This window comes from Temnothorax nylanderi, unplaced genomic scaffold (genome assembly GCF_030848795.1).
Source record: "Temnothorax nylanderi isolate EJ_2023f unplaced genomic scaffold, tnyl_v1.0 TNYL_tig0071_pilon, whole genome shotgun sequence".
Lineage (NCBI taxonomy): Eukaryota > Metazoa > Arthropoda > Insecta > Hymenoptera > Formicidae > Temnothorax > Temnothorax nylanderi.
In genome coordinates this window covers 901708-917862 of record NW_027249133.1, presented here as the reverse complement: position 1 = coordinate 917862, position 16155 = coordinate 901708, and the positions used below count along the sequence as shown (strand labels likewise).

Genomic DNA, 16155 nt, shown 5'->3' with positions numbered 1-16155 from the left:
AATTTGTCTAGTTGACAATAAATTACAATTTAAGCTATTAATACTCTGAATTGCTCATTTATTGTTTTTGAAATTTTCTACTTTGCAAACACGACTGACCTTAGTTTATTATTTTGGATTTTCAAACTTTGTACTTTTAAATCTTTCTGATAAAAGTGAAGTAATCGCGGCTTAAAGACTTTGGACTTCCTGCAAAAAGTGTCTCTCCATTATTACGATAGTTTTTGAGATCGCATGCAGTTTGCAAATAAGGATCTAAAAAAAACTCATATTTTATTTATTTTAACCGACGTCGTTGGAGCGACAATGTTGCTGCCGTAAAACAAACAAATTCAACTTTATTCATTTAATTCAACTTCATGACATGTAAATCCCTGGTTTCTGGGATCCTTAGATCCGGGTAGGATTATATTGTGCCGCTCGTAGTCCAGACTGGCGCGCGCGTTCCATATATAATTGCGTTATAATAGCCATCGCAGATGTCGGCTCGTTAAATTGTTAATACGGTGGGGGGGGGGGGGGCGGCCGGAAATTCCCGGAAGTTAATTCTGCAGCCTTCTGGCTCTACTATAGAGGAGAAGTTTAAAGAAGTTTCGCTCGATCATTTGCTCATCAGAAATTAAGGAGGGTGGTTAGTAAAATCAATTTGATAAGAATTAGTTCAAATTTACGGAGAATATTCGTCTATGGGAATCTGTCGTCCATGCCAAAATTGAAGACAATTGTCTGCATGGTTGTCGAGTAATTAATTATTGAAGTTATACTCTTGTCTCTCTCTTATACACGGGCGACACAGCAGAAATGTTACCTAACCTGTAATGTAACTCTCGAAAGCATATTAAAAATGATAAGAATTTAGTGAAAATAGGTGCAAATAACTCTTTACATATTTAGGAAGAACTTTCTCGAAGACTGAAATGATTCGTCTTTATAGTTATCAAAAAATTGTAAAAATAAAACAGGACCACATTTATTATTTCCACATTTCAATGTGGATAATAACGTATTTGGGTTTCAATTGTACAAACAACTCTTTTTAAACCTTAAGAAACAGCAATTGAATGCATTCCACATATTTATTTGCTAAAATTCGTTTATTTTACGCGACGAAAATCTAACCTATATGCTTTTCCCCTGCCGCGCGCCCTTTCCCCGCACAGAGAACGAACCAACCTCCTTAATAACGTCCACCGGACACACTTCGCCTTGCTGTCTCCCGATCGGCGGATTATCGGCAATTCTCTCGCTAATCCTGCCCTTTACCCGCGCAAAGTTTGAAAATTTTCGGCGATCCTGTAACGAGTTCTTAAAGTGACCTTTTGTCAAAAGGATCTCCGTGAACTCCCTTCTCCTTTCGATCTCCCTGTCTCCTCAGTTAATCCTGATCTCTTACAATGCGGTATTCCTCGTTTTCGTCATTGTTTGTGCAGCGAGTTTCCAGAAATTTCGGAATTTCAGAATTCGGAGGAGCTACATGACAGTAGACAAGGTTCAACGACCTGAGATCCTAGAATAGACAGGAAGATCTAGGAAAGGAAAATGTAGACAGTCTCATCTTGTCACTCAGCGGTATCTCCGGAGTCTGAGGGAAGGATGTTGAATAAGGAGAGAGAGGCAAAAGTTTGCAAAGATATTGTATTGTAATGGCGTGTTATATCTCGAACGCTTTCACATGTAAATTAGCGTTACAAACCGCGATGGTTATCGATATGTGCATTTGCGATATCTGTCACCGCGTACACCCCGGTGTGTGGGCGGGCGATAAATTAAATAAACGATGTAGACACCGACGTTAAATTTAACTAATTATATGATAAATATGACTTTTCTCCTTGTTTTCGCTGGAATTATTTAACGCATATTGGAAATCCATAATATAACGTGCCAATTACAAGAAAATATGTGTGCGTTGGGGCCAAAATTTGCGTCTGATAATAAAGCGCACTAACATAAGCCGACAAAAATAGCTGTTTGATATCGGAATATTAAGTATCTGTGTATACATCTTAATTATTTCAAGTCAGCCAAATCAATGTGGGTGGAAAATAAACGATGAAATGTTGTTCTCGTTATTTATTTTAAAATTTACTTTAATAGAGAAATTTTACTCAAACTTTATTACTTGCTATTTCTGTCAATTTGTAAAAAAAAATCTGTTATAAAAAAACCGAGGATGTAATAGAAAAAAAAGTAGTATAATATTGAACGAAATTGAACATCTTCGCGAGTGTGCGAGTATCATTAAATGTCAATGATCGATTAGAGTAAGCGGGGGGTTTCCTGGGGATTGACTTTGAACGTCTATATCGGAATTCAGATACGGACGGCGCCGGCGCTTCGATCTCGCGTGATAGGGAAGTTTTGTCGCGCCATTAATAATAATAAACGTCGCGACATCGATAATAACGCGTTCTATAACGGCGCTCGTCGACTCGACGCGAAACGCGAAGACAAGGACGGTGGGTAGGAAGAGGGGAACCGACCCCCCGGGGCACATACGTCTTCGCTTACGTTCAACGCGCGTTATTTTATTACGCCGTCCTAAATTTGCTCGGGTGTGTCGCGTTCCGTCTACTTCGAAATTTTTCTCTCTTACGACAGCCCACGTGACGCGCTCTACCCCGATACTTTCTTTTACTACTTTCTGAAATTAACCATCTAAAATCGAAGTACTATACTTAAACGCCAAGATGTTGCCAGCTTTTAGTAGCTAATTCTTTAGTAGCTAGTTAATTTTCAGAAGCGAGAAACACACAACGAGAAATACGGATAAATGTCGGAGTGTATTTAATCCTTTCGGATACAGCGAGATTAAAATTATAGTTAATGGTTTATATTAATTAATTTTATAGTTAAAGAAGACCTTCAGACTTAAGTCTAAGAGCAAATGAAATACGATTACAGACTACTTTAAGCTTATTAATTTTCAAGGTAATAAAATTTCAAGGTAATGAAGATTGCAATGTCTTTCGCAACAAACGTTCTTTAACCCTCTCACGTCCGAAATATAAATATTCCAGCATGTTAAAAAAATCATACCCCTGATAAATATTGTTGCGCTCGACACGCGTTCGCCGCACTCGCACAGCCGCACTCTCACCGCACTCGCGAACGCGCCGCGCTTCCCCGTCACCGGGAATAAAGATACTCTGTTATTATAAAAGAACGGATTTATTGCTCAGATACAACGAGACACTTCCGACAAGTTCGAGGTCCAGAGCGAAATCTGACGACCGGCTGTTAGTAAACAGCGTCGTCAAGCAACCCGTTGTCCGGTTGCGATATTCTTCTGCCGCCCGGACGTCTAACGGGCGATACGGCACGAGCGCACAGCACGGGCGTAACAATATTAAATCGTTAACATCAAATAAAGCGGTGTACAATGAGAATTTAAGGAGTAAAATTTGAAGTAATTAATTCCACATATCTGATTTCTTCTGAAGAAAGCTGAAAACGTGTCAAATCTTTCGTGGCTAGTCCAAGAAATTTCAGATTTTGTTACGTAAATAATTTTTTATATTTTATAGTAGTGCTTATTATAATATTTTCTGTTAAAATCTAAGCAATTCTTTTAAAAACGAGCCTTAAGCGGTGTCCCTAATGAAAATTTAAGCCGTAAGAAATTGACCAATTACGGTCGAATGTGAGAAGAATACTCGACTGTGACTGGTCAACTTATGGCTTAAGGCTTAAAGCTTAAATCTTACGTCTTAAATTTTCATTATGGACACCGCTTAAGGCTCGTTTTTAAGAGAATTGCTTAAATTTTAACCAGAAAATATTGTGATAAATATTACTATAAAATATAAAAAATTATTTACGAAGTAAAATCCGAAATTTCTTTAACTAGAAAGATTTGATAGGTTTTCAGCTTTTTTAAGAAATCAGATATGTGCTTTGCAGATGCTGCTTTATCTTTATGTATAAAAATACGTTTTTTTTTTAATTCTGGGCCGTTCTACAAGATACGCGAGGTTCCAAAAACAAAACTGAATAATCTGAAATGTTTTTCCTGGCGGGATCTGTGACAAAAATCGTCGTAAAAAATCGCGCGGATACAGACACACGCGGCGAGACACACACCCTCTTGGCTCAGTCACGCTCACCTACCCTCGGCGCCGCTTCCGCCCTCTTCCGCTGCCGTCGCGACGTTCGCCACCCCTCGTTCGGTGGAGGCGCACGTTTACAAAGGGCCAGTACGCCTCCAGCCGTCGTACGGATCGAACGCGACGGCTCCGTACTCCTCGCGTCGCCGCTGAATTCTCTCGCGATCAGATTCGACGATCGACGAACAATTTTCGCGCGCGACGCCATGGCCACCCGAGGATCAGGGACCGTCCTCCTCGCGATATCCTTGAGAGACACGTGCGCGGCCGTGCGCGTGTATTACTCGCAATGAGGCTCAGCGACAATCAAGCGCGACTCCTGATCTTCCCTGTAGACGCACTCTCGATTACGAGCGAGGATAACGAGCAACGTGGACTGTCGATGTTGTTAAGATCGAGTTGAGCAACGAGAAGAACGACACTTAAGGTGTCCTTGTATTGTATCTCCGGAGGTGGGTCCGAATTTTCAGAGCATTGCTTTCTTTCGAACGATATCAGATCGTCTGCCACAAAACCGAACACTTTTGTTATATTTTATTTTATCGAAGATAATTATTAATATTGATATCGTTAATATCAGGAAATGATAATATTTGAGCTGTGTGCACGAAATCTCCGAAGATAGGTGCGAATTCCTCCCCGCAGGATCATATTCCTAATCCCTAAATTCTTCGTCGACCACAATGCCTGCGACGTGCTCGGCGACACGATATTCCAGCAATTCCGCACTGTAATAACTTGCGGTGTCCGATTTAGTATAAGTCCGATCGTAAAGAATAATTCAATTGTCAATGCGAGTCATTAGTATTAGGAACGGCGTTAAAAGACGAGGATTTAGAGAACGTTTTCAAAGGGTGTTTCGCGAATCGGTTTGCCTCGGTGGATCCTACATGATTATAATTTTCGTGCTTCCTATTTGTGTTTTGAATCGGAAAAACTTTGGCGCCTCAGGCCATTCGATTCGTATGCTTTAAATATTGGCTGATCGTCCGACTTTACATGGAGCCGTTTCCCTCAGTTTTTCTCTCAAATATTTACCAACTGTTCGCAGTTTTCGGATATATCTTTGGATTTATCTACAACTCTTTTCCCGAGATGTTTAATCTCGTATGATCGGCCAATCGTTCTTCACGTTTTCACATTCTTTTCCCGAGATCTTGAGATTATGTTAGTTTTTTTTTGTTCTTGAAACCAAGAGCTTGGCTATCATTTTATGATAACTGCATGATATAAAAAAATGATATAACAAGATTTATTTTATATTTTCTTAAATATTGAATTCTTTAGGGTTCTTTAGGTCCTTATTCGGATCTTTAGGTCTATCTATTTTTAACTCTCAAATACTTGTTTATTATCGCTATCGCAAAATAAAATTCGATTTTCCGTTCTTTCTGCGAAGTTTTAATTATTTCATTCATTGCGTTCTTGTATATTTTTTGTCCTCGATCGTAACTCTATTTTATATATTATCAGATCTTTCTTAATATTGTTATTAAACGGGTCTTCTTAGATAGATAGATATATTCGCGTCACTAAACGCTGACACCCTTAGACACGGATAGGATTTTCCCGCATAATCTCGGGGGTCGGGGATACACCCCCTGGTCCGCGCCACTATTCACCCATCAGGACCTTATGGTTCTGTCCAGGATTTGGGACGCGAGCGGTCGCTCGTGACAGTAGAAAAATATCGCGCACGGCGCTCTCCGCTTTTTCCGCTCGGAGGGATGGCCGTCTGACACTGACACGTCGGTAATGACTTCAAAGAGATGTACAGGGCGGTCTGAATTACGGATTTGCCGCCGAACCGCGCATTTTCAATCCTCGGTGCTCAATCCTTTTCAATTTTCGTCCTCGGTGCTCTATCGGGCTTTAAATTATTTGCTCAACGGCACAGTGCCGGTGGTCCGTCCGTACGTCTTTCTTTAATGCCGTAATTATTAAGAGAGAAGTAGAAAGTACAATTATATTTCGCAAAATGGCACCGTTGAACAGTGGACGTACATTTTGCGATACAAAATGCCCCCTCATTGTGCTCCGCATAAATATATTCTATCGTGAAAAAAAAAAATTTGCCGTGCATGCGCACAACAAAATGTACATTACGCGGGCAATATATCCTCTATACCATGGCGTTTTAACTGCGTGCCTCTCGAAAACGTTAAAGCATTCGTCCACCGCGAAATCGTTCTAATGCAAGGTAAATATTTTCCCGCCCGACGGGAATTGTTTTGCGCGAAGCAAATATTTTTCCGGGCGACGCAATCGTTTTAAATTGCATTCTTCTCTCTTTCTCTCTTTCCATTCTCTATTCCATTCTCTCGCTCTCATTCCATTTCTCTTTCTCTCTCTCTCTCTAGGAATTTCTCGATCGACGAACCGAAATTTTCACATCGCGCCGCGCCGGCATCTCCCGGCGGGGTCGCGACTTGCTGGTTTTTAATTGAAAAACGTGTAATTTGTAATTTCCCACGGGTCGCCCCGGGGAAATGCGCGGGCGCGACACCGCCGAAATTACTTCGTCGGAAGCCAGCCGCGAAATCCTGGACGAGATTTTAACGATCGTTCGCTTTCCTCGTCGCCGCCGCCGCCGCCGCCGTCGCTTCGGGTTTGATTAGAGCCCATGAACGCGGAAATCGCTCGTCGTCGTCGCCGTCGCGACGCGGAAACCGGAAAAAAATTGTCGCCCCGGCGCGCTCGCCCTCGCACGATTTTACGCTGACTCGTTCCGCCGTAACCGAGCCGTGCCTGGATCGAGCTTAATTAGCACGGCTGCGTGCCCCGCTGCCGTTCGTTAATGAGAGCTACCCAGGGGTGTGGCGCACGATCGCGTCTAGATTCTGGAGCCACGCCGTTTATTTACATGTCGATTGGGATAGCGTTGAGAGAATTTTAGAGCAAAGACTCAGCCTCGCAAAATCTAGGAATTTCGGATGGAGCAAGTGCGGGTATTGTGAGATAGTGGGGCAATACGAACCATCACGGATATCTATATAGCTTGTTAAGTGTGCGTCAAAACTGGGTTCAGTTATTTTTAATGGTTTTCAAGTTGTCTAAAAAAAAAAAAGATTTGGGTATCCCATAATACCCGAACTTGCTCTATACAAATCAACGACGCGAACTTATTTCTCGCGCGTAATTTCACGTGGACATTCGGGCGGCAGTTCCGGATGGAACTGAGTTTGAGGTACCGCGCCAGTACGATTTGAATACTCCCTTGAATTCTCTTCACCGGGACATTCGCTCATCGCTTATCCGTCTATTCATCTCGTCTCGCCGTCCTCGAAAGCTCAGCGTAACGGCGAATCGCGAGAACGCGTCGCAAACGCGCGACTCGCTGTTACGCTGAAAATGGAGGAATAAAAAAGAGAATATACGCTCACATATGCCGACCGTTTTGTCCGCCGGTTCCGCAACAGCCATTTTTATCGATGATCGCCGCGCCCCTGATGTTCGATTCGACCGGATGTTCCGACATCGGAATGCGTCCGCAATAAAACAGCGCCGGGATTGGCAGGGGCTGATCGCTGGAAGTGTCGATGGAATGCGTTTTCAAACCCGCTGGCGAGGACGCCCGCGGTTCAGCCAATTTATTTCGTCGTTTTAACTATTTTTTGGATGCTTGAAAATACAACTGATGTTGACAGTAACAATGGTTATTACAACCTTAATGTAACAGTTTTGCTTCAACAGATATGTTAGCACGTTTTAAGTGCGCGTAAGAGATTTATCACATGTTATTTATAATATTATTTTTGCAAAATACCATATGCGTTAAAACAATTTCAGTGCCTTAAAAATTTATCGAGTTTCCTTATTAGTATGAAAATAAATTATATTCTATCAGAGCGAAGCGCTGTGAATTAGTTTCGCTAAATTAGTTTTGTTAAATTAGTTTTGCTAAATTATTTTGGCTTTACTATAAATTATTTATCGACATGTACGATCAAGAGAATTAAATATACGCGTGACACTATATAATTAGAGTGTTTATTGTATGTGTGCTTATGCTGAAAACGGACACGCGGGATTGACAAAGGATCTTTAAACTGTCAGAACTTTTCTCTGTTACTCCGTATTCACGAAAAAGAGAGAGAGTAAGAGGGGGGGGGGGGAGAAGAAGAAAGTGCAGAAATCCCGTTATGGAATTCTGGACTCTTGGCCGGCCAAAGTTCTCAAGGAGTAATTATAAAAGGAAAAAGAGAGGAAGCACGTCGCGGGCCCCTTGTCCCCCCCTTTAAATTACGTAGTACGGGAAGTGTCGGAGAAGGGATGGAAGGTTTCCGTCAGGCGTGAATCGCGGTCGGTTCGAACTTTTAATTACGTGATACTCGGGATAGGTCGGTGGAAAGGGGGGGGGGGGTGAAAAAGGGGTCGGCGCGGGACGAGCGGAAAGAAAAAGACGCGGAACAGACTTAAGCAGCACTCGAAACTACTTCCTAACAAGACCGGAAATCTGTCGAGGGCCCTTCGGGAAATGCCGGCGCGGCGCGGAGGTACGCCGTTTTTCAATTAATTAGTTCGAAGCGAAAGAATGACGCTGTAATTGCAACTGCCATCTGCAGCGAACATAAATCGCGCGCGGGCGCGAGCGCCTATTACGGGGTCGCGTCGATATAGATATATATACATTGCTCCGCAAAAACGGATACTTCCGTGTTTTTGTGTTTTTTTACTCTTTTTTTTTTCGCGGCTCGCCGCTCGTTCCGAGCTCGAGCCAGAGAGCAATTATTGCTATTATTTCGTTGTCAACGAGAGCGGGCGATTTTTATCGGCCTGTGCACAGCCGGAGATATGCTCTCGGCGCGGTTTTTCAAGTTCCAGCGGCGAAATCGGAGAGTGTTCCAAATGTTCTCCCGCACCCCCCGCACCCGTCTCTAATTTAAAAGTTACGCACGGGAGGTAAGAAGTCTCGTTTTTCAGATTACTAACTGGAACGTATCTTCGTTCGCGTTCAGATATCCGCGAAGTTTCTTTCGAGAAACACTCGTTTTCTTAGGGAAGGAACTTATTTACGCACGTGTGTGAAGACGCGAAGTCTGCCGCCCGCGCTTTCGGGGAGAGAGGGGGAGAAGAAGAATCGTCGGAAAAGTCAGAGACTTTCCCTGTCATCCATCCCGGAAAACGGCGGCGATAATGGCGGTTCGTCCTTCCGCCCCCCCCTCCGTCCCCCCTCTGTTTTTTTTTTCGAGCCGCCCGCGATAAGGGTAATCGGAATTAATTTCTTCGAGAGCGAGCGAACGCGCGTTTTAATGGTTTCCCCACATAACGCGAAATCCATTAACGGCCGCGCCGTTCCTCTCAAAAGAATTCAGCGTTTACTTTTTTTTGCACAATCATGTTTCCTCGCATTTCTGATCCTGCTATAGATATTCTCGGAATATCTTTTCTTCTTCGAATTCCGCATGCTTCTGTTTGAAATTTTCTGCGCGCCTTTAGATTAGAAATTGGGGAAAAAAAGAAGTTACAAAATAATTTTCGATCCAATTTCTTCTGAAGGGAAGCTAAATTTGTTGGCGAGCCCGAAAGCAGTCGCGACTTCTCGGACAACAACGCGATCATATTAAAACTATAAATAAAAGGAGAAATAAGAAGAGATAAAAATTGGTTGCAAGTTCTCTAGAGCTCTTCGTTGTTCTCTCGGTTGTTCGAAAAAGAAAGAAAAAACACGTGTCCGCGAAGGCCTTCTATGCCCGACCGTGACGCGGCACCCGCCGAGGATGATAATCAACAATCCACCGGTGCTGGAGCCGCTGTGCGATGATCCTGCTGCTCTAGTCAATTATATCTATGAGTTGGTCAAGAAAGACAAAACTTTGGAAGAACTACGTGGCTGTATGGTCGAGCAGCTGGATGTGATTCTAGAACACGAAACCAAAAACTTTGTGGAATTGCTCTTCAAGACGTTAGAGACTCAAGAGTAAAAGAATTCGGGCGGGCCGGCGACGACTCGAAGAGGATCCTTCGCATCGAGGAGGTGATTCGCTAACGATGTCACCCTGAAGACCGTTTCGGGAAACGAAGATGTGCTGCTCAGGTGGCCCAGGTGGTATCAGACTGACCAGATGTGGAGTCGTATGCGGCCTCGCCGCCCTGGCGGCCCTCGGCGTCGCTCTTTCGGGCCCGACCTGGCTGCATACCGAGGAGAAGCTCGCCGTGCCGGACGTACCGAAGAATGCCGCGGTCAGCGTGCGATTCAAGCTGGGGCTCTTCAGAGTCTGCTCGACGATCGTGAATCCCTCCAACCTGACGCTCCGTGAGTAACGATTATTCTCTTTATAGCGATTCGAGAGCGTCGTAAATGGAGAAAGTTTGAGGAGGACATCTCTAAAGGCCCCCGCACAATCAAAAATATAAGTAACAGAGAACAGATAAGGAATAAGAATTTAGGAACAGTTGCGCTCCAACCTCTTTCTTTGCAATTTTCCAGGTTATGTAGTGTGTACAAGCTATAAAACCTGTCGTTCATATTTTTTATTGTGCGTTGAACTGTTTCTTATTTCTGATTCCTTATTCCTACTCGCTAATATCTGTTCCTTGTTCCTTACATTTTTAATTGTGCGGGGGCCTTAAAGAGACACCAAAGAGAGATGTTGCGTGGCTTCCGTTATAGCTCGATGCACTGTAAAGCGGTGTCTACAATGAGAGTGTAAGGAGTAAGATTTAAGCTTTAAGCCTTTCGAGTATTCTTTTTAAATTCGACTGTGATTGGCCAATTTCTTACGACTTAAGGGGCTCAAAGCTTAAATCTTACTCCTTAAATTCTCATTGTAGACACGCTTTAACGAGCATTACTTTATCTTATTTTTGAAATTATAAGAGATTATGCTGTTTAAAGATTTTTATGAGATGCACACACAACGGTTACGGTTAGAACCCTATAACTTTAATAAATATTCACATTGTGAAAAATCATGGCTTTCACGAGCGCCCGAGGAGCTTTACAGTTGGTTCCGCGAGAGAGTTCCGTCTCTGCCGTTTTCTTGACGAAATCTCGCAGCGCGACAGGTCTCGCGGAGGATTTTCAGGAACGACGAGGAGTAAACGTAAAAACAAATGACAGCGGTTGTAAAGAGCGCGGCAGAAGGAAAGAAGGAAGGGGGATTTGTGGGAGGGGAAAGGAGGAACCAGGGGAAAAGGGGGGGGGACAGGGAAACATCCACGGATGGCGCGGTTAGCGGTTACAAGGGTGGGTCGCAACACTCGCAGCCATACCCGGACGATGACAATTCCTTTTTATTTCCCTCACAGCCTCGTCTCTCGCTCGCTCAAGGCTTTCGACTTTTATTTCTCTCGTCGTCCTCGCCATTTCTTCAATCCCCGGAGTTCACTCCCGCTCACCTCCGCGCCGCGCGCGGGGGTGTACCACCTGAATGCCGTTCACTGCCGTACGCGAGGTGTACTTAAATGTATTCCGCGATCGGGCGATCCATCCTTATTGTTCCGCGTCCTCTATCGGGTTTCAGTTCTTTGCGCGAGCCCCGTCGTTATTTATTCACGGTGATGGGCGTCGCAGCATCTATCAAGTTTTAGTAAAGGTCCATCGCGCCGCGAGAAAGAATTTTACCGCTTTCTTTCAGTCTTATTAAGATTTGTCGCGGTCTAGCGGACTTGTTTCGATTGAATATTTAAGTTACTGTACCACGCATTTAACGCACTTTACCTCGTAAAGTGGGTTAAATACTCCAACTCTGTTTCACGACGTAAACTTGACCGAAAGTGTAGAGTAAATCGTTAATTTCTGATGAGTCACAAGTTAGTTCGATCGCAAAATTTCGATATTAAACTTAAAATTTATTGTTTTTAAAAGAAGAAGGCAGACAAGTTCTTAATTGTTTTTTTTTTAGCAGAAGACATAACGACGAAGAGATTAAAGAAAAAAAGTAAAGTTGTAAGCCGGAGTCAATCAAGTTTCGATATGTAAAGGTTGAAATAATTCAAACTAAATGTAAAATGGAAAACTAAGATTAGTAAAGGATTTAATCGCCAACTTTTCTAGATAAAACGTAATAAACTCGAATAAAATCTAAGTGAATCTGTGATTACGGTAAAATTTAATAATAAACTTTCGACAGATCGCACAAGACTAAACAAACGTTTTGTCAAATTAATTATCAGTCTGTTGAAGTCTGTTCCTTTTTCTTTCAATTTGATGGTATGGCTTAACGGTACGCTGTTGAAGTTTTCACGCAAAATAGGAATTAAAAATACACTCATACGTAAAAATTATGAAAGCGAGGGAATTCAAGCTAACGGCTTGTTGTTAATTATCGGTTATTTACGCGGGCAAAGCCAAGCGAGAGATTTATATTTCGGCGAAACGCCATTATCTGGTTGCATTGGAAACCCGTACACGCAGCGTTTCCATAATGGAGCCGCCATTCGTGCGCGCGTGGCCGTATTATTCGACGATTAATAAACGATTTTATCCGCGGCAATCTTCTCCGGCGCGGCTAATAATTAATATTAAAGCTACGGAAATAGCGGCGGAAATCGACTTTCATCGAACATCCACCCACGTATCGTCGACGATTTTCTCAGTACATTTTCTAAATATAGAACTTGGTAGCGTACGCGGCGTATGCTCTGAAATTTTATCCCAATTATAATTATTTTTACGCTTGAAACGACTTAACGACGCGCGATATTTTGCGTCACGAGCGTCTGCTAATCTCGTTGGTGATGTTCGTTATTAACACCAACTTTGAAGCTTTAAACGCGGAACGATGCGACGCGATTTTGACGTTATTTCATTTCGATAATTTGCACGTGCTCCGGGAAAGCCTCGGAGATTGACCCCCTTTCGCGTCAACTCCGCTAAAAGCCCCAGAATATGTTACGGCACAGACAGTAACTGAATTAAATTCGAAAGTTCCGCTCGGGGAAAACCGTGGGAAAAGCCGGGGCTCCGCGCGGGGTCGGGTTGGTTCACCTGCAAGTAGCCATGCCCTCAAGGCCGTGCCCTCCTCCTCCCCTTCCTCTCTCCCTTAAGAGAGATTGCGCGCGAGTTATTAGTTCAAATGAACGGTGAGAACAGCAAGGAAATACTTTTAAGCTCAGATGGAGAGAAACGAGCCGACCGCCTCCGCGGAGACTTGTGATTTAAAGATGGTGAGGTACCCAACCAGCCCCTCGTAAATCTCCGGCACCCTTCAGAGTGATTTTTGCGCGTGGAATTTTGCTCGCCCGATAAGCGTTCTTAACGGGCGACAGAAATTTGATTCTTGAAACGCAAAACCATATATAATTCACGTTGTTTTGCAAAATCTTCTCGCGTTTCTCCTGATTTTTTTAAAAGATTCGTTTCAAATTGAAGTACCCTTTCATAATTTCTACCCTAAATTCCGCGGTTTTAATTTTAATGAATCTTGCTGTCTGCTGTAATTCTGATATTTTGTGACATAAAATTTTTAAATTCATTATTCCTTAATCTACAGTTTTCTATCTAGCTGTGTTAATTATTCAAGTAAATATTAATTATGATTATTCAATTTATAATACACGTGGGAAAAATGCCAACATGTAATTCATGGCTTTAATTTATTTTGACTCATGTTGTTCCAGAAATGTTATTTTAATTCACATTAATTTGACCATCACAAGTTGATTCTGATAAACTCCACGTGTCAGTTAATTTCTGTTAGTTTGCCGCTTTATATATACGACAGTTTGCGCGCAGTGGGTTGCTTCTCCATCGTCCGTAACTGTAATTCACATTAATTCGTAGCGCTTTACTTTTTTGAGACATTCCGAGAAGAATGGGAGCTGAAGCGAGCGCAATCAAGGCAGAAAGAAACCGATAAATGGGCGACTTTCCCTAGCGGTATCCCGCTGAATCCGCAGGACTAACGAGTCTTTATTATCCTTGTCATCGCGCGGTATTCGTTTCGTCGACAGAGGACTCGAAATCTCACTCTCGAAATCTTCCTCGATGTCAATTGGGTCAATTGGTCGCTTTGATGGCTAATAGCCGTGATGTCAATAGAGTTAATAGAGCGATCGCGGAATGATACTCCGATAAGGAAGTTCGAGATAGATCCCTCTGCGTATATATATATATATATATATATATATATATATATATATACACATATGAAATAGATAATTTGTATGTGCATTTGCGGTACGTGTAACATAATTAATCAATTAATACACATCCCCAGATATTGCAATACAATTAATTACATTATTTATAGTTATTGTGATGTAATCAATTACATATATTAATGTAATTTATAATATCTCTCACTTATCGGCATAGTTTAAATTGTGTGAATTTAATAAATAAATTCATAAATATAAATTTGATTCAAATTTATGTTTATAACTTATGTATTATTGTTTTAATTGCACTCTCTCTCTTTTCCTAATGTGAGAGAAATAATTATTTTAATTAAAACTCACCTTAATATTAATCTGTATATATATGTATATTAGAACAGTCAAACATAATTAAAATATTAACTTTTAAGCTGTAAATTAAGAGAACAAATAAATAATGCTGCATTTTGTTTTATTATATTGTTACCAGTAACTCACTCTTTTATTTATTATCCATTATTATATTATTATTATTGCGAGAATCATGACGATAAAATTACTCGTTTAGTATATGCTAATTAAACAGGAATTCTGTATCGCAGAGAAGTCTAACGGAGGGATTTGCCTAAATCGACGCGTGTCGATAGTCGAGGCAGGTCTCGTTACGCGATCGGCAATTAATTACTGTCTTCGTAAAACTGCGGGACGCCAACAATTTGTCTTCATTGCCGGCGCGAAGACTTACCGAAGGGTCGCGAGCGGAAAGACAGAAGGGTGAAAAATAGGCGAAAGGGTGCGACAGAGAGTGCAGAGTGGAAGGGAAGGCGCGGCGGATTTTTGACAACGCGAGCCGCGCGAGCGGGATTTTATTCGAATAAAGTTACACAGAGTACAGCTTTTTTTTTCTAACAAAGAAAAATTTCAATAGTACACGTTTTCGAGGATATGAATGATATGAATTATGGATGGTAAACAAATGGTAAACAAACGCGACGTAAAATTTCGCGAGTATCGGCTGACAAGATCGGACAGAATAAAATTATATAACCAACAAAATGGAAGAAACGGAAATTCGTTGTTAATGTAAAATCTAAAGGATCTGACGTAGCTTACCGCGTGATCCTCATGTAAATCACCTAATCGCCATGCCGTTCAGCTTACGCCGGTTAAAAAGGAAATTCGGCACTCGGTATAAATCGCGAGCGGCGTGCGGCACGATAATAAGGTTATTTGTAATTCCGGGACCCGGGCTGATCAAATCTTCCTAATTTCCTGGATCTGCTCGCTTAAAATTCCGCTCGTAGGACGCGCCCGCTCCTCCGGCATTGTTGCGGAAAGTGTCCGGAATTACACCGTGGAAGCCGGGTCCGGCGCGGCCGTAAGGACTCGAAATAATGATCGGCGCTGTATTACTTCCTAATGCTTTTTGCTGCTGCGAATCTAATTGTCGCGAGACGCTGCAGGAAACTCGAGAGTAACCAATGCGCGCGGCGCCGCGCCGCTCTCCCGAGGAACGTCGCGTCGTCAGACGTTATTGTCTATCAATCTTATCTATTTTACGTCAGCTTCGTTTATTTTACGGCGCCTTATCTCATTTTATTTTATCTTCTGTAATCTCCACTTCGTTTAATCAAAAATAATGAGCGCGTAAAGAAGAAACAGATAATCAAGTAGATATGTAGACTGACAAGAGCGGCGGGATTAGAATATATGGAAAGTCCAAGTAGAATAACAAAGCTAAGTTTACAATTCTGCAGCGGATTTTGTGGCAATTAATCGCGCACGACTGTCGACTACTTTTGGCAGTGAACTGAAAGCGAGATTTCAGGACGATTAAACGGGAAGTGTCCCTGAATTTCTGACCTGGCGAGGGAAACGCGTTCGCGATTATTAATAACAAACAAAGTCGTCAATATTCCGCACGGTTCGCTCAAAACGTCGTAATGTTTCGCGAAGCGTAAAATTGCGGCATTATTTTAGTCGCACGCTGACATTGGAAATGTTACTC

General features: G+C 42.4%; 1 protein-coding gene across 4 annotated transcripts in view; it reads left to right on the top strand.

Moving 5' to 3' along the window:
• The first annotated feature begins 4205 nt into the window (after positions 1–4205).
• Positions 4206–16155, top strand: part of LOC139773961 (uncharacterized) — a 102477-nt gene continuing 90527 nt past the window's right edge. The window contains exons 1-2 of one of the 4 annotated variants that reach the window (XM_071708822.1): positions 4206–4558; positions 9764–10362. In XM_071708822.1, the coding sequence (XP_071564923.1) occupies positions 10131–10362 (232 nt within the window). In that variant the 5' untranslated portion in view covers positions 4206–4558; positions 9764–10130. Of the gene's footprint in view, positions 4559–8477; positions 10363–16155 lie in introns of those variants that run through there. The other 3 variants (XM_071708823.1, XM_071708819.1, XM_071708820.1) reach the window with 3 other exon arrangements.